General features: G+C 38.1%; 1 protein-coding gene across 1 annotated transcript in view; it reads right to left on the reverse strand.

Annotated features, from left to right (window-relative positions):
• The window catches only part of LOC105998347 (POTE ankyrin domain family member C-like), a 128,709-nt gene that overhangs the window by 6,598 nt on the left and 97,355 nt on the right, over positions 1-24,756 (reverse strand). The window contains exons 12-15 of the mRNA XM_013033031.1: positions 20,831-20,859; positions 19,339-19,450; positions 15,550-15,632; positions 11,476-11,636 (exon numbers count right to left, since the gene is read on the reverse strand). Of these exons, the coding sequence (XP_012888485.1) occupies positions 11,476-11,636; positions 15,550-15,632; positions 19,339-19,450; positions 20,831-20,859 (385 nt within the window). The remainder of the gene's footprint in view (positions 1-11,475; positions 11,637-15,549; positions 15,633-19,338; positions 19,451-20,830; positions 20,860-24,756) is intronic.

Raw genomic sequence — 24,756 nt, forward strand, 5'->3', positions numbered from 1 at the left:
TGGGGTCTGAACTCTGGGCCTGGGCACTGTCCCTCAGCTCTTCAGCTCAAGGCTAGTGTTCTACCACTTGAGCCACAGCGCCACTTCTGGCATTTTTTCTTTTTGCTTATGTGGTGCTGAGGAATCGAACCGAGGGCCTCAGGCATGCAAGGCAAGCACTCTACCACTGAGCCACCTTCCCAGCCCCAAATTATATATTTTTTAATCAAAAGTTAACTTACCGGATTAAAATAACTTCTTGAAGTCTTCAATTCTATGCCTTCTATTCCAAGATATATTTCAACTTGCCTTGCTCTAGCTTCTTTATTACAATGCTCTTCCCTTTCATGAAACATTTCCTTGTTTTTACCACACAAACAACTAGCATCTTTTCCCTTCATGGCTTCTTGGTTTGAGTTAAATCTGTTGATAAGTATGATTATCTGAAAATTCATTTCATTACAAGTAGCTCTTCATATGTTGATTAATTTATTAATAAAAATTTCTCTCTTTCTAGTCACATGTTCTTAATTTCATACGTCAGTCTCTTCCAAAGGGCATACATAGTTGAAAAGTTAATAATGAAAGAATAAGTTTTAATTGCTATGTTTACATTGCTAGTAACTTTGGTAAATACTATAAATAGAATTTGGGAATAACTCATTTAAGAGACAAGTTGAAAAGTTCTTATATTTTATAGTCACAATCATTACTCAAATCAGAGAATTTAAAGTTAATTCTTTTTCCTGTTTTGGTCCAAGAGTGGGACTCGAATTCGGTACCTGATGCTTTCACTCACTGGCTTGCCTTCCACCAACTGAGCCACAACTCCATGCATCCAACCCCTGATTTTTTTTAAGTTACCATTTATACATCTCCTAGAAATAAAATTTTATCTTCATGAAATATAAGTATTTTAAAATGATTTACAGTGTAGCATCTTCTGATGTTTTCCACTTAACGTTTCTCTGCACAATACTATCACCCAACTATACTTGGCAGCTTTCAATACTTTATCATATTTTTTGTTTCTTTTGTTTTTGTAACACTTTCAATTTACTGTCGTATTCGTGAATCATTTAAAAATCCCATTAAATTAAAATTTAATTCAATGATAAGGAGAAACTTGTTCTTCCATCATACAGAGCTCAGCTAATTGTATGAGAGTGATGGTGAGAAAACTGGTCAGTAATTACTTTTTTTGCGTGTTGAGTAGGAATAAAAGCACTGCTCTTGTCAGGCTCAGAGATAGAGAGCTGTCAAGCATAGGCGAATCTCTGAGTTTATCAATTAAAAAAAAACTATAGCCAGGTGCAGGTACATGCTTATGATCCTACTCAAGAGGTGAGATCTGAGGATTGTAGTGGTTCAAAGCCAGCCCAAGCAGGAAAGCCCATGATACTCTTATCTCCAATTAACCTCTAAAAAGACAGAAGTGGACCTGTGCCTCAAGTGGTAGAGTGCTAGCCTTGAGCAAAAAAGATATGGGTGCTGAGTTCAAGGCCCAAGGATGTGCACACACAAAAGCATACACATACACATACACACACACATACACAATTACCATGCTAAAGTAAACATAACTACTTCAGGTTTTTCTTTAAAGCTAGGATGTCATACCTCAAATTGTACAGTTTTCCTTCCAGCTCCATTTTTTCACGCTGTAACTGTTTTGTCACTTTTTTTTGGTTTGATAACTTCTTTTGTAATGTGCAGATCTGATTTTCTGTATTTTTATTTTTTTCTGTAAGTATTTCACAATTTTTTCCATAAGATCTTGTACATAAAGGATGATATATTTTTATAATTTCCCATTCACCCTCTGAAGAAATGTATACTGAGTGCCTATTACGTGAAACACACTATAATAACTTCTCTAGCTCCCTGACTAGTAGAGAATATGTAAAATGACCACTATAAATTCAGACAGATGAAGACTAACCATGTTTTTGGTTGCACTGGGAGGTTATGTATACTGCACACAGGAATATATCCCAGAGGAAGACAAAGTTTCATGGAGAAACAAAAGAGAAATATGCATAAGTTGAAGAGCATTCCAGTTCATGAACTGAGGCTGTATTATAATTTGCTTCTAGCCAAGGTCAAGTTTAGGGTAACCAAACACAAACAATGAAGACAAGATCCACTAGACAATTTTCAAGCAATGAACTTCAGACAATGAAGAGAATGAACCCTGTTAGAAAATGAAATAAGATTCCCAATGTCCCTCTTCCTGCTGGCTGTGAGAGAGCTTCCAGGACAAAACTGAAGAGTGTCTTCCCTGACTCCTTGAGCTGAGGGGCTGAAGCTGACAGTTTGGCAAAACCAAAGAAGATAGATTATAGGATAGGACACTGGAAAGACAGAGGAATACAAAGAAAGAAGCTTGGAGACCTCCAGAGACCCCCTTCAATATTTAGCAGATGAATGAAAACACTTGTGTATTGGAAAACTACCTGAGATGGAGGGAACAATGCCTGAGAAAAACTGTAGCTTGTGCTCACACAGAACAAGAAAAGGTTGAACTCTAATTCACAGGATATCGGAGAATTAACCAAGCATTTGGGGAATTAGCCTTGGACTGAATACATACAAATCATACAAACAAGCCCAGGAAAGTTCAGGCTGTTTATGAATAACTGTTGTCTGAAGTAACATTTAAAAAGAGAAATAAACATGATGTTTTCTCATCAACTATATTTGGACAAATAAAAATTGATAGAAATCTAAGAGCACCGAGGACAAATGTAACTGCAGCAGACCCTTCAACCACACAGGCTGGGTCTGCGGGGCTGTGTGTGTGTGTGTGTGTGTGTGTGTGTGTGTGTGTGTGTGTGTGTTTTGTTGGTCATGGGGCTTGAACTCTGGGCCTGAGTGCTGTCCCTCAGCTCTTCAGCTCAAGGTTAGTGCTCTACCACTTGAGCCACGGCACCACTTCCAGTTTTCTGGTGGTTTATTGGAGATAAGAGTTTCATGGGGGCTGGGAAGATGGCTCAGTGGTAGAGCGCTTGCCTTGCATCCCTGAGGCCCTGGGTTCAATTCCTCAGCACCACATAAGCAAAAAGAAAAAAGCCAGAAGTGGTGCTGTGGCTCAAGTGGTAGGGTGCTAGCCTTGAGCGGAAGAGCTTAGGGACAGCGCCCAGGCCCAGAGTTCAGGCCCCATGACCGGACCCCCCCCCCAAAAAAAACCTACCTTCATGGGGCTGGGAAGGTGGCTCAGTGGTAGAGTGCTTGCCTTGCATGCATGAGGCCCTGGGTTCGATTCCTCAGCACCACATACACAGAAAAAGCTGGAAGTGGGTGCTATGGCTCAAGTGGTAGAGGGCTAGCCTTGAGCTGAAGAGCTCAGAACAGTGCCTAGGCCCAGAGTTCAAGCTCCACGAACAGCAAAAAAAAAAAAAAAGAGTTTCATGGGGCCGGGCATCAGTGGCTCACACCTATAATCCTAGCTATTCAGGAGGCTGAGCTCTGAGGATCGAGGTTCAAAGCCAGCCCAAGCAGGAAAGTCCAAGAGACTCTTATCTCCAATAAACCACTCAGAAAACCAGAAGTGGCACTGTGGCTCAAGTGGTAGAGTGCTCACCTTGAGCTGAAGAGCTGAGGGGCAGCGCCCAGACCCAGAGTTCAAGCCCCACGACCGACCAAAAAAAAAATAAAATAGAAAAAGTGTTTCACGGCTTTTCCTGTCTGGACTGGATCCTCAGAGCTCAGCCTCCTGAGTAGCTGGGATTACAGGCATGATCCACTGCCTGCCGCGAAGGTCATTTTTATTTGAGATTTGTAATACTTTGAAAAAAGACTTGCAGGTAAACCACATAGCCTCCAATACATAAATTTTGTTGAAAATTATCCATCAAAGAGCCAAATGTGGAGCTCAAGTGGTAGAGCACCAGTCTAGAGCACAAAAGCCAAGTGAGTGAGGCCCTAAGTTTAACCAAGTTCCAGTACCAAATTAGCATCAATCAATCAATCAATCGATTTTTATTTTATCAAAATATCTGAAATACAAATAAATCTGATGAAATTACACAAGAACTATAAGAAAATGAATTGCAACAAGTAGAAATAGATTGAAGTTGCTCAGGAGTCCAGAGAGCCATTCATATGTTGTTACCAACCCACAGGCTTTTAAAAAAATAGGGCTGGGAATGTAGCTTAGTGGTAGAGAGCTGGCCTAGCATGCATGAAGCCCTGGGTTCAATTCCTCAGTATGACATAAGCAGAAAATTCCAGAAGTGGTGCTATGGCTCAAGTGGTAGAGTGCTAGCCTTGAGCAAAAGGAGCTCAGGGACAGTGCCCAGGCCCTGAAGTCAAGGCCCACAACTGGCAAAAAAAAAAATTTAACAAGTCTATTTTAAAACTCATACATCCCTGTGATAGAATGCTTGTCTACTGTGCACAAGGCCCTGGGTATGATCACCAAGTGCTGCTGAAAAGAAAATCAGATAGTAATGCAAAGGGTATAGAACAACCCAAAAAACCTCCAAAAGAACAGAATAGAAGGGAGTAAGCAGCTAACTTTATGTATTATCAATCTATGATAATCAAAAGTATAAAGACATACTTACAGATCAGTAGAATTCAGGGGAAAGGATAGAAAAAGGCTCACATGTGATTGTTCGCTTTGTTTTTTAAAAGTTCTATGGAGAATGAATAGTCATATAGTGCTGGTACAACTTGATGTCCACATCCACAAAATAAACTTATATCCATCCCTCACACCATAAGCAAAAATGAACTCAAGATAGATATCATAGATCTAAATATAAGGCCTAAAACTAAAAGTTCTAGAAGCATAGAAAACACACTTTGTGACATTGTGGCAAAGATTTTAAAAATATAACAGAAAAATCAAAATCTATAACTGAACAAATAGTTGAACTTTATAAAAATTTAAACTTTGCCCTTCAAAGCATACATACAGGTGTATGCCTGTAATCACAGCACTCAGGAAGCTGAGGCAGGAACACTTTGATTCAGAGACAAATTCCAGTATACACCAAGATTTTATATTAAAAACTGAAGAATTAATGTCTTAGGCTGGCAATACACCTTAATGGTACAGTGAAAATACACAGCATGTATTAGGTCCTGGGTTCAATTCCAAGCATAGCAATCAGAAAAAAAATTGAGTTACAATTATATATTTTTTTCTTTTTTGTCAGTTGTGGGGCTTGAACTCTGGGCTTGGGCCATGTCCATCAGCTCTTCAGCTCAAGGTGAGCGCTCTACCACTTGAGCCACATCACCACTTCTGGTTTTCTGGTGGTGAATTGGACATAAGAGTCTCATGGACTTTCCTGCCCAGGCTGGCTTTGAACTGTGTTCCTCAGATCTCAGCCTCTTGAGTAGCTAAGATTACAAGCATGAGCCATGGGTGAGCCTGGTGAGTTACAATTGTAATTTTAAGGGCTTTAAAATAATTCACCCACTAACTAGGAAAACCAAATTCTTGCCAAACAATATAGCTGTTAAAGGAATGGTATCTGGAATATATAATAAACTCTTCAAATTTAACAAATAAAAAACAATCTATTTTAAAAGGGCAAAATACGTTGATGATTCGCCAAAGAATATATCAGATGGAAAATAAGCACTTGAAAAGATGCTGACATCACCAATCATGATTGTAGTACACATTAAGACCATATTCTTAGAATGGCTAAAATTTAAAAAAAACAAACAATAGAATATGTTCATTAATAGAGAAAGTTATTATAACTCTCATATAGTGTTGATGGAAATTAAAAATGGTACAAACACATGGGAAAATCTTAGAAGTTGTCCTTCCTCTTTTTCCCTCCTTTCTTCTTTTTTTCCCCTTAATTTGTGTGTCAGGGTCTCATTTGCTATGTACTTCTGGCTAGCTTGGGACTTACAGTTCTCCTGCCTCAGCCTCAGAAGTGCTGGGATTTCAGGTGTGCAACACCATGCCTGACATTTGAGCGTTTTATAATAATGTTATATAAAGGAGCATGAGGGAACTTTTGTGCTGACAGGGAAGTTAACTTGAGTGTGATGATTAAATGCATCTAATGCATGTGTCAAAAACCTATCCAATTGTTCACTTTATGTGCAGTTTATCATATATTAATAAAACCGCAGCAAACCTACTGAAAACAAAAATTGCCAGAACAAACGTCAATTGACAGAAAAAAAAAATCAAAGAGAGTGGTTGGGACACAGAGATGCAGGATAATGCTAGAAAAGCGAGATCTCTAATATTGTAGCAATAAGAAGTCATGGCTTCTTTTTAAACAAGTGTGGATAGGGTCGGCCTGAATTTCTTATATATATAGTTCTGCCATGGTTCCATCAGATGTCAAAGCAGAAAAACCAATTCCAAGGTTATTCAGTATTCGAGGTAGAAACAATAGTAACCTGATCTGATAATGTAAGAAAAAAAAAGTTGATTAAAAAAAAGACTAAAAATGCCATTCACACCAAGAAAACTGCAGGGGGATGATTATAGTTCACTGTGAGAGTGTGCAAAGTAATTCTCCTTCTATCTTAATGTACTTTGACATGAACAGAACTACAACCCAGCAATGATTCATGGAACAGTGCCAAGCAACTGATGTATTTATTATTATAATATATAAAAAAGAGCTTATATGCATGCAATAGCCCTACCTTTACAATAGTCGTAAAACTGTTCAATTAACTTGAAAATATCCTCAGAATCAGTCACGGTAAAATTCTTTCCGGTTAATTTAGATAACTGAGTTAAGATATTAGGGTCATCCAGAGGTTTTACTTTTTCCTTGTCCTATAAAATAAATTTCAAAATGTTTCCAATATATAAATATATATCATATATACAAAAGTGGTCAATAACTAAACGTGTGTGTGCACGCGTGTGCACTGCTGATACTGTGACTTCATACTCTCATTCAGCTTGATGGATCATAGCTAGTGTTCTACCACTTGAGCCACTTTTCCAGTCTGGCGTTTTGCTGGGTAATTGGAGATGGAGTCTCACAGACTTTTCAGCTGGCTTCTAACCATGATCCTTTAGGTCTCAGCCTCCTGAATAACTAGCATTACAGGCAATTGCCACCAGCACCTGGCTGCCCAGTTTGTTGTTTTTTTTTAATGTAAGCACAACTTCTGAAAAGAATTGATTTCTTTTCAAAAGAATACCTTTATTAATAGCTATTCTTCCTTAATCATTTTCAAATTAAATATCCTTATATAATGAAATATTATACTTTCAATTTATATTTGACTGTATTTTTTTTTTTTTGTTGTTGGTCATGGGGCTTGAACTCTGGGCCTGGGCGCTGTCCCTCAGCTCTTCAGCTCAAGGCGAGCGCTCTACCACTTGAGCTACAGCGCCACTTCCGGTTTTCTGGTGGTTTATTGGAGATAGGAGTCTCACAGTCTTTCCTGCCCGGGCTGGCTTTGAACTGCGATCCTCAGATCTCAGCCTCCTGAGTAGCTAGGATTACAGGCGTGAGCCACCAGCGCCCGGCTTTGACAATGTATTTTAAGTCATATTTTATATCGCTGCCCTTCATATTGTATTTGTGACAAAACATTATTTTACAGTACCTTATTCTCTTTAACAAGTATTTCCTTTTTGAGCCTACAAAAATAAAACCACACATTTTGAAGCCAATATTCAAATATACAAAACACAAAGACTATCTAAAACATCTATAATTTGTAAAAGAAAAGCCTCAAAATTTATTTCTATTTATGATGTTCACACACAATTAATTAACTTTTGTGCCAGTCCTGGAGCTTGAACTCAGGACCCAGGTACTGTCTTGAGTGTTGGCTCCAGGATAACACTCTACCACTTGAGCCATAGCTCCACTCCCAGCTTTTTGGTTGTTAATTGGAAATAAAAGTCTCATGGAACTTTCTGTCCATACTGGCTTTGAACCATAATCCTCAGATCCCCGCCTTCCTAGTAACTTTGATTACAGGTGTGAGCCACTGGCATACCACTGTTTTATTTTTTGTTTTTGTTTTCGCTTTTGTTATCGTGGGACCTGAACTCTGGGCCTGGGCTCTGTCCCTCAGCTCTTCAGCTGTAGACTAGCGCTCTACCACTTGAGCCACAGCACCACTTCTGGCTTTTTCTGCTTATATGGTGCTGAGGAATCGAACCCAGGGCTTCATGCATGCAAGGCAAGCACTCTACCACTGAGCCACCTTCCCATACCACTGTTTTGTAGGGGGAAAAAAATACCAGGCTGTTGTTATTGCTATTTTCAACAAAGTTTCACAGTCACAGATTCATATATTTGAATGTATTAAGTCCACATATGAATGAAACTTTTAAAGCAATGGTAGGAGTTAGCTTTCTTAGGATCTGTGACACATGGCTAAGCACTGTACACAGATTACCTTATGCTCATTTTCATCCACTGAATTGGATAACTTTTTTTGTTGTTGTTGGTCATGGGGCTTGAACTCAGGGACTGGGCGCTGTCCCTCAGCTCTTCAGCTCAAGGCTAGTGCTCTATCACTTTGAGCCACAATGCCACTTCGAGTTCTTGAGTGGTTAATTGGAGATAAGAGTCTCAAGGACTTTCCAGCCCTGGCAGACTTTGAACTTTGGGTCTCAGGCCTCAGCCTCTTGAGTAGCTAGGATTACAGGTTTGAGCCACTGGGGGGCCTGGCTTAGATAAGTTTTTTGACTTTTGTTAAAGGAAAGGAACTAGACAGAAAATGTCCAGACAAGTTGCCCAAGTGAGTAGGGCTAATCAGTAGCTGACCTAGAATTCAAAGCCAGGGATTCTGGCTGCACAACCTGTGTTCCACAAAACTGTGAAAGTTATGCTTAGGTTCAAGTGTTTTAAGTGACACAATAGCAGAAGGGCACATACTATGACTTCAATTCTGTTAATTTTAAGTAATAATTTCCAGATATTATAAATGTTCTTACAAAATTATATGATGTAGATAGGTTTAGAGTTATAATTCCAACAAATGGAGACTGTTATTTTTCTAGAAAAATTTCTCAATAACTATCAGTCATCCAGGTAACTAGTTATTCCATGTGCTCAAAAAATAGTTATTGAGCACTCATATAAATTAACAACACTGTGACATTGTGACAGAATTTCATAATCTTAGAATAAGATTATGAATCTTAGAATATGATTATGAAACTTAGAATACCTTAGAATTTCATAATCCAAAAGTAATAATCCTTTTTATTTTTCTCATTGGAAACCAGGACTCAAACTCACTATCTGACACTTTACGAACGAACATTGGCAGCTACTCTACTATGAACCATGCCTCCAACCCCCCCTCCAAATAATAATTTGTATCAGATATTTTACTTTTTCTTCTTTTTTGGCAGTGCTGAGATACTTTTCTACTGTATATGAACAAAATCCTCCCCCTTCCCCAAGAAGCTAGACGATATTCTTACAACACTCTATAAAATGGTAGTTAACTTATGAACCGGTCAAAGATACAAGGAGTGATTTCATTCTATTTAGTATGTTCCATGTATTTATATTTTTCATATAACTTAAAAAATGTATGCTGCTGGGTGCTGGTTACTCATGCATGCAGTCCCAGCTACTCAGGAGGCCGAGATCTGAGGATAGTAATTCAAAGCCAGCCCAGGGTAGGAAAGTCCATGACATTCTTATCCCCAGTTAACCATCAAAAATCTGGAAGTGGAGCTGTGGCTCAAGTGGAAGAGTGCTAGCCTTGAGCAAAAAAGCTAATGGACAATGTCTAGGTCCTAAATTCAATCCTTAATACCAACACCAAAAAGAAAAAAATGAAAAAAGCCTTTAGTTTTGATGGCACTTTCTAAGCATACTTTGTTCTAATACTTGTAACATCTGATGGGGTGCAAAACCAATCTGCCTGCTACACTCACTCTATGAATAGCCTACAAAATCACTAGCGGGGATTTTAGTACCTGGCAAATGTAAAGTTCTACACAAATGTAAAGTTCTATACAAAAGATGAATTCTCTTTTAACAACATTATTGTGGGAGGCGTGAACTCAGAGCCTCCTATTCATTTGGCTTGCTTGGTTAGCTGGCACTACTACTTGAGCCATACTTGCAGCCTTTCAAAATTTCACATTTAATTTTTTTCAGACTGTATTATTTGATGTGTATGAAGAAAACTTATCTATTTCCCTATTAGTGACTATTTACATGATCTCCAACTTCATCATGACAGTGCCATATTAAATATCCTTAACATACACACATACATAGATAAGTTATTTATGTAAATGTCTCAGATATATTACATATCATTTATATTCATGCTACATACATGAATTAAACATTTAACATGATATACATTAAATATACTTAATTACTGTATGCCATATATAATAGTATATCTTTTTGTTGTTGGTGGTGGTGGTTGTGAGGCTTGAACTCTGGGCCTGGGCACTGTCCCTGCGCTCTTTAGCTCAAGGGAGTGCTCTACTGCTTGAGCCACAGCACCACTTCCAGTTTTCTAGTGGTTTATTGGAGATAAGAGTCTCACAGACTTTCCTGCCCGCGCTGGCTTTGAACTGCAATCCTCAGATCTCAGCTTCCTGAGTAGCTAGGATTACAGGTGTGAGCCACCAGCGCCCGGCTTTATTATAACGTATCTTCTAAAATATATACATGTTATTTAATAAATTTATTGAACTTATATATGTGTTTATAAGTCATGTTTTCCTGTCTCACAAGCAAAGCTATTAAAGAAATATATCTGGTGCCGGGAGCTGCTGGCTCAGGCCTGTAATCTTAACTACTCAAGAGGCTGAGATCTGAGGATCAAGGTTCAAAGCCAGCCCGTGCAAGAATCTCCATGAGACTCTTGTCTGAAAATTATAAGTTATCCTCTAAAAAATACTTACCAATTTCACTTACCAACAATATATGAGAATGATATTTCCTCAAATTTACCAACCCTTACCATCTGGGAATAAAATATTTATCCACAGAATTAGAAACAATTAAGTATCATTATTTATATTTTCTGACATTGTTGCAAGACTAAATATCTCTGGTAAAAGCATGTAAATTGCCAGACACCAGTGGCTCATGCCTGAATTCCTAGCTACTTAGAGGCTGAGACCTGAGGACCACAGTTCAAAGCCAGCTGGGGCAAGAATGTCCTTGAGACTCTTATCTCCAGAAGCAAAGAAAAAGAGTTTTCCTGAAGCCAGGCACTGGTGGCTCACACCTATAATCCTAGCTACTATAATCCTAGCTACTCAGGAGGCTGAAATCTGAGGATCAAGGTTCAAAGCCAGCCTGGACAGGAAAGTCTGTGAGACTCTTATCTCCAATAAACCACTTAGAAAACTGGGAGTGGTGCTGTGGCTCAAGTAGTAGATTGCTAGCCTTGAGCTAAAGAGCTGAGGGACAGTGCCCAGGTCCAGAGTTCAAGCCCCCTTGACAAAAAAAAAAAGCATGAAAATTATTGATCATGAATATTAGAGCAAATTAAAATGTTTTATAGAACTATAGAATTATGTTCTGTTAAAGATAGCCACAGTCTTACCCATCATGCTCTTCAATCTCCTGATCAGGAAATTGCTGACAATGAGCCTTCTCACTCTTTCTATGTAAAATTCCAGTTTCAGTAGCAACAGCACCATCACCACATGGATTTTCTGCTACTTCCATTTCATTACTTTTGTGGATCTTCATTTTTTCTTTAATCTTTAATAAAAATTTGATACTAAGGATAGTAAAGATACTGAAGATTTAGTATGATGCTTTTTCAATGAAAGAAATGTTTTATTTTGACTTTAATCAGTTTCATTTTCATGATTTTAGTTCACGAAAAAGGCTTTTGCTTTGTTTAATTTTATTGCTATAGGTCACTAAAATTTTTAAAAATCTGCCAAATTTGAGTGAAAAAATAAGTTTTTTAAAACTTCAAGAAGGGCCATTCTTTCCATTGTGTCTTTTTTTGCATTAATTATTTGCTATCTATCTAGAAATAAAATGACACAAGAAAATTTTGTCAGAATCCACTCAGGATATTGAGATACAGAGGGTTGTGATTTGAGGCCAGCTTGGGCAGAAAAGTCAGAGGCCCTACGTTCAGACCTAGGCACCAGCAAACAAATAAAAAAAATAGAAAAAATATCCTCTTTTGTCTTTACTCCCTGGATTTTAAACTAAACAGCCAGATTTAGAGAATGTGATTGTGAGGCTCTAGTAACGAAAAGCAAGAATTCCTATTTCTGCACTAAACTATTCCCCAATTGCCTTTTACAATTTTTTTCATTTGGGTGTTGAGATAATAGAAGGAGGAGGAGGCAGGAGGAGGAGAAAAAGAAGAAGAGGAGGAGGAAGAAGAGGAGGAAGAGGAGAAGGAAGAAGAATAAGAGGAAGAAGAGGAGGAGGAAAAGAGGAAGAAGAGGAGGAGGAAAAGAGGAAGAAGAGAAGGAGGAAAAGAGGAAGAAGAGGAGGAGGAAGAAGATGAGGAAGAAGAGGAGAAAGAAAAAGAGGAAGAAGAAGAGGAAGAGGAGGAAGAAGATGAAGAAGAAGAGGAGGAAGAAACGTGCTCACTGAAATGCATGAACCAAATTTGCCACAAGAGGAAGAGCAGAATGAAACTGCTGAGGTCTTTCTTTTCTGGAAAATGAGATCGTGTCCAACATTTGATTTAAACAAACAAACACAAAAACCCTTTACAAACTGAACCTGGGACACTGGTGGCTCATGACTGTAATCTTCACTACTTAAGAGGCTAAGATCTGAGAATCAAGGTTCAAAGTCAGCCTGAGCAGGGAAGTACATGAAACATTTTTGTTGTTGTTGCTTGTGGAGCTTGAACTCCAAGCCTAGGCATTGTCCCTGAGCCTAGACATTGTCCCTGAGCTCTTTTGCTCAAGGCTGGTGGTCTACTACTTTGAGCCAAGCACTACTTCTAGGTTTCTGGTGGTTAATTGGAGATAAAAGTCTCACAGACTTTCCTCCTCTGGTGGCTTTGTACCATGATCCTCAGATCTCAGTTTCCAGAGTAGTCAGGATTACAGGCATGAGCCACCAGCACGTGGCTTCCATAAAACTCTTTTTTTTTTCTTTTGGTTGGCCATAGGGCTTGAACTTGGGGCTTGGGCACTTCCCAAGGCTGTGCTCTATCACCTTGAGCCACAATGCCACTTCCAGTTCTTGAGTGGTTAATTGGAGATAAGAGTCCCATGGGCTTTCCTGCCCAGACTGTCTTTGAACTATGATCCTCAGATCTCAGCCTCCTGAGTAGCTAAGATTACAGGCATGAGCCACTGGCACCCTGCCCATGAAACTCTTATATTATTGCATAAATAATATATAAGTAAATATATTACTACTTTTATATATGTATGTGTACATATCTATATCTGTCCGTCTGTCTGTTTATATTTTTGGTCCTGGGGCTTGAACTCAGGCCTAGGTGCTGTCCCTTAGCTTTCTTGCTCAAAGCTAGCTAGCACTCTACCACTTGAGCCACAATTAGAGATCATTTTTGGTGGTTAATTAGAGATAAAGAGTCTCATGGATTTACTGCTATAGCTGGCTTCAAGCTTTGATTCTCAGATTTCAGCCTTCTGAGTAGCTAGGATTTTGTAGGAATAAGCCACTGGCACCTGGCCTACATATATTTTTATATCTCTCCCCACTCATTGGTTCTTTTCCCTTAAATTTCCTTTGTCGGTTTCTAAATGAGGGCTTTACACTATGAAAAATGTTTAATAAGCTATAGGACTCTTTTTTCCTATAGTCTGTTGTATATTGTAAGCAACTTCCTTGGTTCACAAGTTCAGATGTATCATGGTAAATTAGTTTCCCAGTTTATAACAAAAAAGAATAATAGAAAGACAGAATGTTTCACATGATCCCTGCTCTAACATATTTCTGATGAGGTTTAGTTACTTTTCTGCTCTCCTGTCCCTTGTAATGCTAATCAGCACTTTCACATACTCTTCTACTTAAGGAAGTCCTGAATGTACAAATATCAAATAATTACAACTCTTATTAATTTCTGGTTCATGAAGCCTTTTTTGAGATAGGATAGTAAATTTTGTTAAGGATACATATCTGCAAAATCATTTCATCCTTCAAGAATCAGATTATAGGTGAAAAAATTTAGAAAATTACTCAAGTTTACTGTTAATGTTTCGCTTCTCTCAAATCACTAAATCATAAGTGAAACATGAAAAGTAATATACCTTATTCTAAAATGAAAGCATGATCTAGAAACTTCAATTTTCACTTTGTTTATACTGAACTTAATTCTTAATTCATTGTGCTAATTTTCCAAACAGTGAATTAAATGATTTTTAATTTTTTTTTTTTTTTTTGGTCAGTCCTGGGCGCTGTCCCTCAGCTCTTCAGCTCAAGGCTAGCAATCTACCAGTTGAGCCACAGCGTCACTTCTGGCTTTTTCTGCTTATGTGGTGCTGAGGGATAGAACCCAGGGCCCCATGAATGTAAGGCAAGCACTCTAACACTGAGCCACCTTCCCAGCCCCATGATTTTTAATATCTTTGCAAAGACTTCCTCATATAGAAAGATTTTTAGCTCATCCTATCTCAAATAGTGAGCATTTACAATGAATTTAAGTCATTTTTTCCTAAGACCCAGTAACTGGAGAGTAGATAAACTTTTATTTTTTGAGAGCCAAAATTAACTAGCACCAATTAGAAAGGAAAATAAATTCCTCTATTTTTATTCAACTTATATACTATGTTAATGTGCTTTACACCCTAACATTGGCAAAAGCAATGGTACAAGTGGTTTGATAATATTTACTAATTTCTGACTGCAAAATGAATGTTAGTTATTGTTTGTATTGTTCCCTTTCAGGAAGCCATCAATTTCTTTTTGGTGGGGGTGAATGGTTGTGGGCTTTAACTCAAGGCCTGGGTGCTGTCGTTGAGCTTCTTTTGGTTCAAGGCTAGCTTTCTACCACTTGACCCAAAGTTCTACTTTTGGCTTTGTAGGTAGTTTAATGGAGATAAGAATCTCATGGACTTTTCTGCCCAGGCTGGCTTTGAACCACAATCCTCAGATCTCAGCCTCCTGTAGCTAGAATTACAAGTGCGCCTGACTTCTCAATTTCTTAAAATGATAATGAAGTGTTAACTTTACAACACTAGTCTGTTCGTTAATGTAAACACTGAAGTCAATTAAAGACCACTATTTGAATTACAGTACAAAGCACTGACATTACCAAGTGTTAATATGAAACTCAAATTTTGAGGCATGAGCAATGATCATTCTTTATCATGACTACAACTTAGTGGCCATTACTGTTACAGTATTTGTAATTTAACCACTTAATCCTGAGTCATTTTGATTTTACCTTCTTTATCATTTAAGGTGATCATACAACATTCTGAAAATATTCAGGGAAAAAAACTTGTATCACAATTCCATGAGAAAAAAATAGCTGTTATTATAAGATATAGGAATACTTTAAGTCTTGTAACTATCTAAAATAGTTGTAAAATTAAACATTAAGTATGAAATGATGGTCTATTAATCCTAAAAGGCTAGTTGAAATTTCGCTTGGCCTATGTAAGTACTAAAACAAAGAAAATAAGATTAAACTAGAAATTGAAATGCAAGTTTTACATACCTGTGTGTGGTTATTTTCACTATCATCAAACCTTTTTCCACTTTTCTCTAATGTCACGCTTAATTCTAAGTCTGCTGACAAATCTATAAATTTAATTAAAATAAACCATGTGGAAAGTTTGATACAAGGTGAAACTTTATAAAAATATATTAACAGTAATAATTTATTTTTACTATCCAACTGGTAATTTAAATGCGGTTCCATCTTTAGCTGAATATATGCTTCTTTTCAAAGTACTTCTAAATCTCATGAAAAGACAGTATCACAAGGTTCAAGGCATATAAATATTACAAAGATTCATCCACAAATTCATCCATTCAACATATATGAAAAAAACATAAGAAATAAACATTTGAAACAGCACAGAAACCTAAGTCTACATGTTAAACAACTCTCTACAATAGTAACTTTGAACACCTCACCATATTGTTTAACATTTAAGAGGCCAATGTTTTGTCATTCACCTTTTTTTTTTTTTTTTTTGTCGGTCGTGGGGCTTGAACTCTGGGCCTGGGCGCTGTCCCTCAGCTCTTCAGCTCAAGGCGAGCGCTCTACCACTTGAGCTACAGCGCCACTTCCGGTTTTCTGGTGGTTTATTGGAGATAGGAGTCTCACGGTCTCTCCTGCCCGGGCTGGCTATGAACCGCGATCCTCAGATCTCAGCCTCCTGAGTAGCTAGGATTACAGGCGTGAGCCACCAGCGCCCGGCTTGTCATTCACCTTTATCTATGGACACTGTACTCTCTGTCTAACCTGTGCACTGTTGTGTTAAAGATCTTCTTTCTTTGAAGACTCAGTTTGTTCTGCGTAGCCTTCCTGGCTTATGGCATTTTTTTTTTTTTTTTGTTACTGTAAAGGTGATACACAGTTATATAAGTCAGGCAATGAGTACATTTCTTTTTTCTTTTTGCCAGTTGTGGGACTTGAACTCTGGGCCTGGGTGCTGTCCTTGAGTTCTTCAGCTTAAGGTGAGCCACAGAGCCACTTCTGGTTTTTAGTGGTTAATCGAAAGTCTTACCGACTTTCCTGCCCGGGCTGGCTTTGAACTGCGATCCTCAGATCTCAGCTTCCTGAGTAGCTACAATTACAGGCTGAGCCACTGGTGCCTGGCAGTACATTTCTTTTTGAACAGTGTCACCTCATCCCTTGCTCTCTCCGTTTATCCCTCCGGACACATCTCCCCCACAAGGTGTGTAGTTCATTTTCAACATAGTGTCTAGTGAGTATTACTGCTGCATTTTTTCACCCTTTGTCCCCTCCTCCACTGTTCTGTTTTTGAAAGGAATAGTAGTCTCTCTAATAGAAGAAAAGTTAATACTTTATCTTTTTTCTAACTGTAACTTTCATATTTGAACTCTGTATTACTTTCCCATTACTTTCCATGTGTCTAACTCTCAACTTTCTGGAGAAGACAATCTTTTAAAGATCATTGAAGAATCAGTCCTTACTTATTAAACTCAATCCTTATTTACTGATTTCCTGCTAACTTCTAGAAACTTGGGTGGGTTTTTGTTTGTTTGTTTGGTGCTTGTCCTAGGACTTGAATTCAGGGCCTGGTCTCTGTTCCTAAGTTTTTCTTTCCCTCAAGGATAGCACTCTGCCACTTGAGCCACAACTCCACTTCTGGCTTCCTGGTGGTTAATTGGAGATAAGAGTCTCACAGATTTTCTGTCTGGGCTGGCTTTGAACTGTGATGCTTTGATCTCAGCCTCCTGGGCAGCCACCAACACATAGCTGGCATTTGGGTTTTAAAAGTAAACGAAGCATGTCTGAGATGGCTTTTCTCAAGGTGGTACTTGAACTGATACTTAAATAGTAACATTAGACAAGTAAGGGGAAGAAAGGTTGCGAACTTTACAGGCAGTAAAGCAAGAGGTAAGAAGTGTTACATTGGATCCATATCAATCCATCAAACTAATAGAAATTGGTGAGAGGGGTATCATCATAATTCAGTAATGGCACAAAAATGGGCAGAGGAAAGGGTAAAGATGAGAGCTATAACTATAAAAGTCTTATGTAATTGCAAGATGCTTAGGTGTTTGGATGTTGATGTTTTAAAAATGAGTCACATTAACACTTGGAATGGAGATAGAACACTGTAAATGTGGTAAAGGAATGACTATGATAAAAATATGAATAAATGTAGAAAGATAATTTAGTAGACTGTAACAATGCAATACAAAGAGGATGGAAGTCTGAAATTAAGAATACTGAAAGACATATTTAAGACATAACAGTATCAGAGCTCTAATAAAAATAAATATTAGTTTATTAAATAATTGTACAAATCTGGATGACTGGAGAACTAGATTCTGCTCAATAATGGACGAAAGGGATAAAATAGGAAAGAGTAGTACCCCTGTCCTGTTTAAGTGCCCTGATTTTAAAATCTTTGTCAATTCTGCTTCTCATCTTCTAATCTTGACAAAAGAACTTGTGTGTTTTGTTTTAAATGTTTGGCTTCTCAGCTCTACCCATTCTGATTGTGGTTGTGGGTAGAACTGACCAGAAGAGCACAGAGCACGCAATTAGCAAAAGCAAGAACTTCCATATAATTCCCACAACAATATGAAAGGAGGAAGAGGAGAAAGAGGAGGAGGAAGAAAAGGAGGAGACAAAAGTAATGGTAGAGGAGGATGATAAAAGAAAATGACAGTAAAGAAGTCATACTTATGGGTAAATAGCACTGGATTTAATTTTGGAGTAATTATTCTGGAAGATAACATAATATTCTATTAAATAGAATTTCAATCTATAGGTATATGTACTTGGTTATGGCATATTATGTTAACCTAAGTGATGTTATATTTTATTACATTATATGTTATATCATCATTATACCATACTTAATATGGTATTTGTTGCCAGCAAATTCATCACATGAATACTAAAGGACACTGAATTAATTGGTACAAAAAATAAATATGCAAGTGGCGCTGTAGCTCAAGTGGTAGAGCGCTCGCCTTGAGTTGAAGAGCTGAGGGACAACGCCCAGGCCCAGAGTTCAAGCCCCACAACAAAAAAAAAAAAAAAAATGCTGCCAGGTGCCAGTGGCTCACACCTGTAATTCTAGCTACTCAAAGGCTGAGATCTAAGGATCAAGGTTCGAAGCCAGCTAAGGCACGAAAGTCCTTCAGATTCTTATCTCCAATTAACCACCAGAAAGCTGGACTTGGAGCTGTGGCTCAAGTGGTAGAGGGCTAACTTTGAGTTATAAAGCCCAGAGACAGGAAGTGGTGCTGTGGCTCAAGCGGTAGAGTGCTCGCCTTGAGCTGAAGAGCACAGGGACAGCGCCTAAGCAAAGAGTTCAAGCCCCACGACCGACAAAATAAATAAATAAAAATAAAAAGCTCAGAGACAGTGCACAGGCCCTGAATTGAAGCCCCAGGCTCAAAAAAAGCAAACAAACAAACATGTACTTTGTGCAGAAAATCAATAGACTTGGTATGTGAATGGAATATAATTTGATTTTCTGACTTTTTTTTTAAGATGTAGAAACTTGCTCAACATGACACCAGAATGTTAGTCTTCTGGGATCCGCTTTCCAAAACATTCTGGTTCATGTATGCCACTATGCCCAGCTCTGTAATAATTATGATTAAACACTGCAAATACTTAGGATTTTCACAGGTCATCTCTGGGAATCTCTAACGTGTGTAGATATGCAAATTGGAATTACCATTGTTTATGCAAATCAAATTTTGGCTATACAAGGGAATTGGAATGAGAAGCTGATGATCATTTCAAATATTTTTAAGTAATTCTGAAGTAATCTACTGCAAAATTTACCTGATTTGAATAATTCTTTATCCTGCTTTGCATTGGCCTTGGTTGTAGTAGAACCTTTCTTTTCGATGATTGGCTGTGTGGATTTTGAAACAAGGTATTCAATATTTATTGTCTATTTCATAAAACATGAAGTTACTAATAAAGGTTAAAAATCTTCCAGGTATTACCTGTACATGATGGTATTTATTAGCTGATTCTAAAAAAAAAAACCAGAGACATGCAATCAATTATATGTAAGTATGACAAATTCAGCCATATATTCATATACAGTGTATATGGTTAGTTTGGGAAATGATTAGTTTTTATTTTTGGTTGGAGAATTTGTAGTTTGCTTGGCTGTTCCCCCTTAAGGTTGGCATGCTACCACTTGAACCACACCTATTTCCAGATTTTTTTTTGTTTTTCGGTCTGGTCGTGGGGCCTGAACCTCTGGGCCTGGGCACTGTCCCTCAGCTTTTCAGCTCAAGGCTAGCACTCTACCACTTGTGCCACAGCACCACTTCCAGCTTTTTTCTTTTTGCTTATGTGGTGCTGAGGAATCGAACCCAGGGCCTCATGCATGCAAGGTAAGTGCTCTACCACTGAGCCACCTTCCCAGCCTTTATTTCCAGATTTTTGCTGGTTAATTTGAGATAAGATTATCACTGACTTCCCCACCTAGGCTGGCTTCTAACTGCAATCCTCAAATCTCCTGAGTAGCTAGGATTAGAGGCATGAGCCACTAGTACCTAGTTGAAACTCTTTTTTTATAAAAGCTTCTTTACTAACATTTTCAGTGGACCCTTGGCTATGATCACCCAACTGATAAAAATTTCACTTCTGTTTCTTTACTATGCATAATATAAGTAATTTCCACAGCATAGTTGACACATCAGTCCTTTCTTATAAAATCATTTTGTAGAGGGAAGATTAGTCCATGATGTTATGCAACTACTGAACTGACTGAATATCTTGCAGGAAACACAATGAAGTATGCTATGTTGCCCAAGGCAGCCATTAAGTCTTGAGGGCAAGAAAACCTCTTGTACATACTTCCTGAGTAGCTGATCTTTGAAATAAGAACGTTTTCATAATGAACCCTCAGGACTTCCAAATATAGTAGCACCTCCAAAATGAGAAATGCAGGTGACAAGATATAAGAGTAAAAATAACGTTCAGCTCACACATTATAAAGTTGGATTTTGCCTGTACATATCTTTCCTTTGAACATCTAGGATGGTACATACATTAGTTATGTTAAGCCCTTTACACAATTAGAGATTAAAATAGAGAAATGAAGAAATTGGAAAGCAAATATTTTTAGGCCCTTCTTTTAAAAAGTAATACGTAACATTTACCTGATTGGAGCATTTGTACATCCTTCTTTGCTAATGCTTTAGGTGGAATAGCATCTTTCTGGACAGGCAATGAAATGAAATATTCAGTAGTTATTGCATCTATCATACTATATGAAATACAAATGACCCAAGGGGGAAAATAATAAAGCTTTTACCTTCATGGATGAAAGCATCTTGGGAGATTCTAAAATTCACAGAGATAAGTAATTAATGATATGGAAATAAGTCCACATGAAACTACATTTGTGCACCTACATTGGTATGTTTCTAAAGCCCCATGATTAGCTCTGAAATTATTAGTTTTTTGTAATGGTAATTTGTAGTTTGCTTGTTTTATGTCCCTATTTTCTGTACAGATACACAATGTAAAAAAAAAGAAAAAGAAGGTAGATTTTCATTGACATTTAAGTTAGCATACACAAAATAATATTATTCTTCCAATAAACATTTTGGCAATGGTCAGGTACAGGTGACTAATGCCAGTAATCCTAGTTGCTTAGGAGGCTGAGATATGAGGATCACAGTTCGAAGCCAGACCAGGCAGAAAAGCCTGTGAGACTTTTATCTCCAATACACTACTCAGAATAAGCCAGAAGTGGCACTGTGACTCAAGAGGTAGAGTGCCAGCCTTGAGCAAAAAGCTAAAGGACAGCTCTCAAGCCCTGAATTCAAGCCCCTACACAACACACACACACACACACACACACACACACATTTACTGCAATAGAAAAGGAACATATGCCAGTATGAATACATAAACTGGAGGAGACAAAATTGACCTCCGATAATAGAAGTCACAACTATGAGAGCATATTTCGTATCAAAGCCTGTATAAAATAAAACAGCTTATACCCTTAATGAAACAGATCAGAATTACTTATGACACTAGCCTAAGTAGATTTGTCTCCTCTTTCTTATGTACTAATATTTTTGAAAGTTAGAGTATCCCAAACTGTAACTCATAATGGAACTCCCTCTCTGTTCCCACTCAATAGAACCTTGCCTGAAACTTAATCAGTTATGCAGCCGATGACATTTAACTTCCCTTTTCTTCAGTCTACATTTAATAGGTAATTACTACTGGCAGTTGATATGTGAGTCATTTTCATGCAATTATTCTGTCATGTGTCATGGTTATGAAACATGCATCTTACCTTTCACCATATTATCTCTCTTTGGATCTCCAGCCCCGGGTACAAGAGCCACGTGATTTGGGCCAAGACTTGCAGAGATATTTTGAAAATAATTATCAATCTGTTTTGGGCAGAAATATTTTCCAGTCACTGTTAAGAAGCTACCTAAATGTCCTACCTTGAAAGCAATTAGACTTGTGCAAAACCAAAGCCCTAGAACCTCACACATGCTTTCTTGAACAAGTCTGCCTTTTATCTTCACACAGCCATTGACTATAAACCAGGCATGGAAGAGCAGAGGAAACACCAAAATACAAAATGCCTATTTCAACAAGGAGCTGACTTCGGGATCTCTCACTCTGCTTTGCATTGCCCAGGAGATAAAGAGAACATTTTAACATCTGTGTATCTGGCAAGTTGTTAAAAGTTCACTTGAGGGCTGGGAAGGTGGCTCAGTGGTAGAGTGCTTGCCTTGCATGCATGAGGCCTTAGGTTTGATTTCTTAGTACCACAAATAGAAAAAGCCAGAAGTGGTGCTGTTGCTCAAGTGGTAGAGCGTTAACCTTGAGCTGAAGAGCTAAGGGACAGCGCCCAGGCCCAGAGTTCAGGCCCACGACTGACAAAAGAAAAAGAAAGTTCACTTGATAAAACACAACATTAATCATTTACATCACTTAGTATGAAAGAAATTATTGTAAGGCTAAAATGTGACATGTTCCATCAAAATAGACCTCAAAGTATGTCTTGTTGATTTTAAATAAAACCCTGTGGAAGTATTTTATTTAATATAAAAAGGGCCTTAAAAATGTTTTTTTTTTGGCCAGGTATCAGTGGCTCATGCTATTCTAGCAACTCAGGAGGCAGATATATGAGGATCGTGGTTTGAAGACAGCCCAGGCAGGAAAGTCCATGAGACTCTTATCTCTAGTTAACCACAAAAAACTGGAAGTGGAGCTGTGGCTCAAGTGGTAAGACACTAGCTTTGACTACAAAAGCTCAGGACTACTGCCCTGAGTTCAAGCACCAGGACCAGCATGTACACTGGTAAACACACACACACACACACACACACACACACACACACACACAATCTATTTTTTTGTAAAACTTCTAGCAATAGTGAAAATGGTTGTTTATAATGACAAAGCACTATGAAAACATTTCCTCATTATATTTCAATGATAGTAGACATATGTTTGAAATAGTGGATAACTCTTTCCCTGCAGGATTTTCCCCATTTAGAGAGAAATCCTTAAAAGTTCAGCTAGCCCCAAATTAGAGGGGAAGAATAACAGTGTCTGACAAGTGCTGGGCCTTTATTTGAACATTTTTGCCTACATTATAAAAATGCAGAGGACTGTGGTTATGAGGACCATACTTCCTGCTTCCTGTTCATTCCACATGGTGAGCGGCATATCAAGGAAGCTGCGCTCTCTCTGCAGGCCGCTCCTCCACATGAATGGTCACGTGCCTAGCTCCTCCTCACCTTGCAGCTGGCAGCTCTAGTCTCACCCAGAGTCACAGCTTCTCTCACTGCAGAGTTCCACCCCATCCTCATACTAACTACAAACTCTCTAACTGAACATCTCTTCTCTTCTTTATACAAAGTTCCATGGGTGATTTATAAATGTTGGTTGCTTCTTTGATTTTTGGTCTTTTCACTAGAGCATAGATGATCATGAGATATAGTCAGTGTCTAACTCCATGGTAATAGAGGATATATTCCATGATGGAATTTTCTTCAAAGACTAAATAGTTAAATCTCACCAGGAAGGCCACACCTACTAACCACGATCTCCTTATTGTATGCATCCACATAATCTTCTGACCCTTACCATACTCCAAATTAGAAGTCTCTATGTCCTTTATTACACATGCATTTCTTTTCTTGACTTTCCTGCATTTCATAATCCTTATATTTAAAAACATCTCTTTTAATTTCCTGTCACAGAATACTCATAGGTTATTTTGTCTTATAATTGTATGCACTTTAAGTTTCCAAGAAGCTTCTGTGTTTCCTCTGTGTGTGTGTGTGTGTGTGTGTGTGTGTGTGTGTGTGTGTGCCACTACTGGGGCTTGAACTCAAAGCCTGAGTGATGTCTCTTAGCTTTTTTACTCAACAGTTCCACTTATGGATTTTTGGATAATTAGTTAGATATAAGACTTTGAAGGGCTTCTTTTTATCTGGGCTGGCTTAACCTTTTCCTCAGATCTCAGGTTCTTAAGTAGCTAAGATTACAAGCATGAATCACCAAAGCCTGGAGGTTTCCTTAGCATATCATACAAATATGTCAAGAAATATTTGATCATTACCTCTATGTAAGAGGTTAAAATTCTTACATATATATTGTGCAGAAAACCACTAGTATTTAAACAGTATATATGATTTCCCCTCTCCCAAAAAATATTTGTAGGTACTAATTGAGAGATCCAGGAGACTTTAAAGGGTTTCAGATTTTATGTACTTTGGAAGTACCAATCTACAAGTCCCGCCCAATTCTATCAATAGTGGTAACCTTAGACTAATAGGTAAACAGCATCATCGTGCTTATGATACTACAGTCATAATAGCCTTAATGATAGAAAAAAAGATGATACATATATACTGTGAAATGTTCCATAGCCATAAAGAAAACTGATTAGAAAGGTTGGACAAATGGGATTGCATGAAATTGCAGAGCTTCTGCATGGCGAAGGACATAGCTAGCAAGATCAATAGAAAGCCCACGGACTGGGAGAAGATCCTCACTAACCATACAACAGATAAGAGTCTCATATCTAAAATATACCTGGAACTCAAGAAATTAAATCCCCCAACAACAAATCCTCAAAGAAACAACAGCCCAATAAGTAAGTGGGCTAAAGACTTAAAGAGAAACTTCTCTGAAGAGGAAAGAAGGATGGCCAATAGACACATGAAGAAATGCTCAACCTCTCTAGCCATAAAA

The sequence above is a fragment of the Dipodomys ordii genome, unplaced genomic scaffold, assembly GCF_000151885.1.
Source record: "Dipodomys ordii isolate 6190 unplaced genomic scaffold, Dord_2.0 Scaffold162, whole genome shotgun sequence".
Classification (NCBI taxonomy): Eukaryota; Metazoa; Chordata; class Mammalia; order Rodentia; family Heteromyidae; genus Dipodomys; species Dipodomys ordii.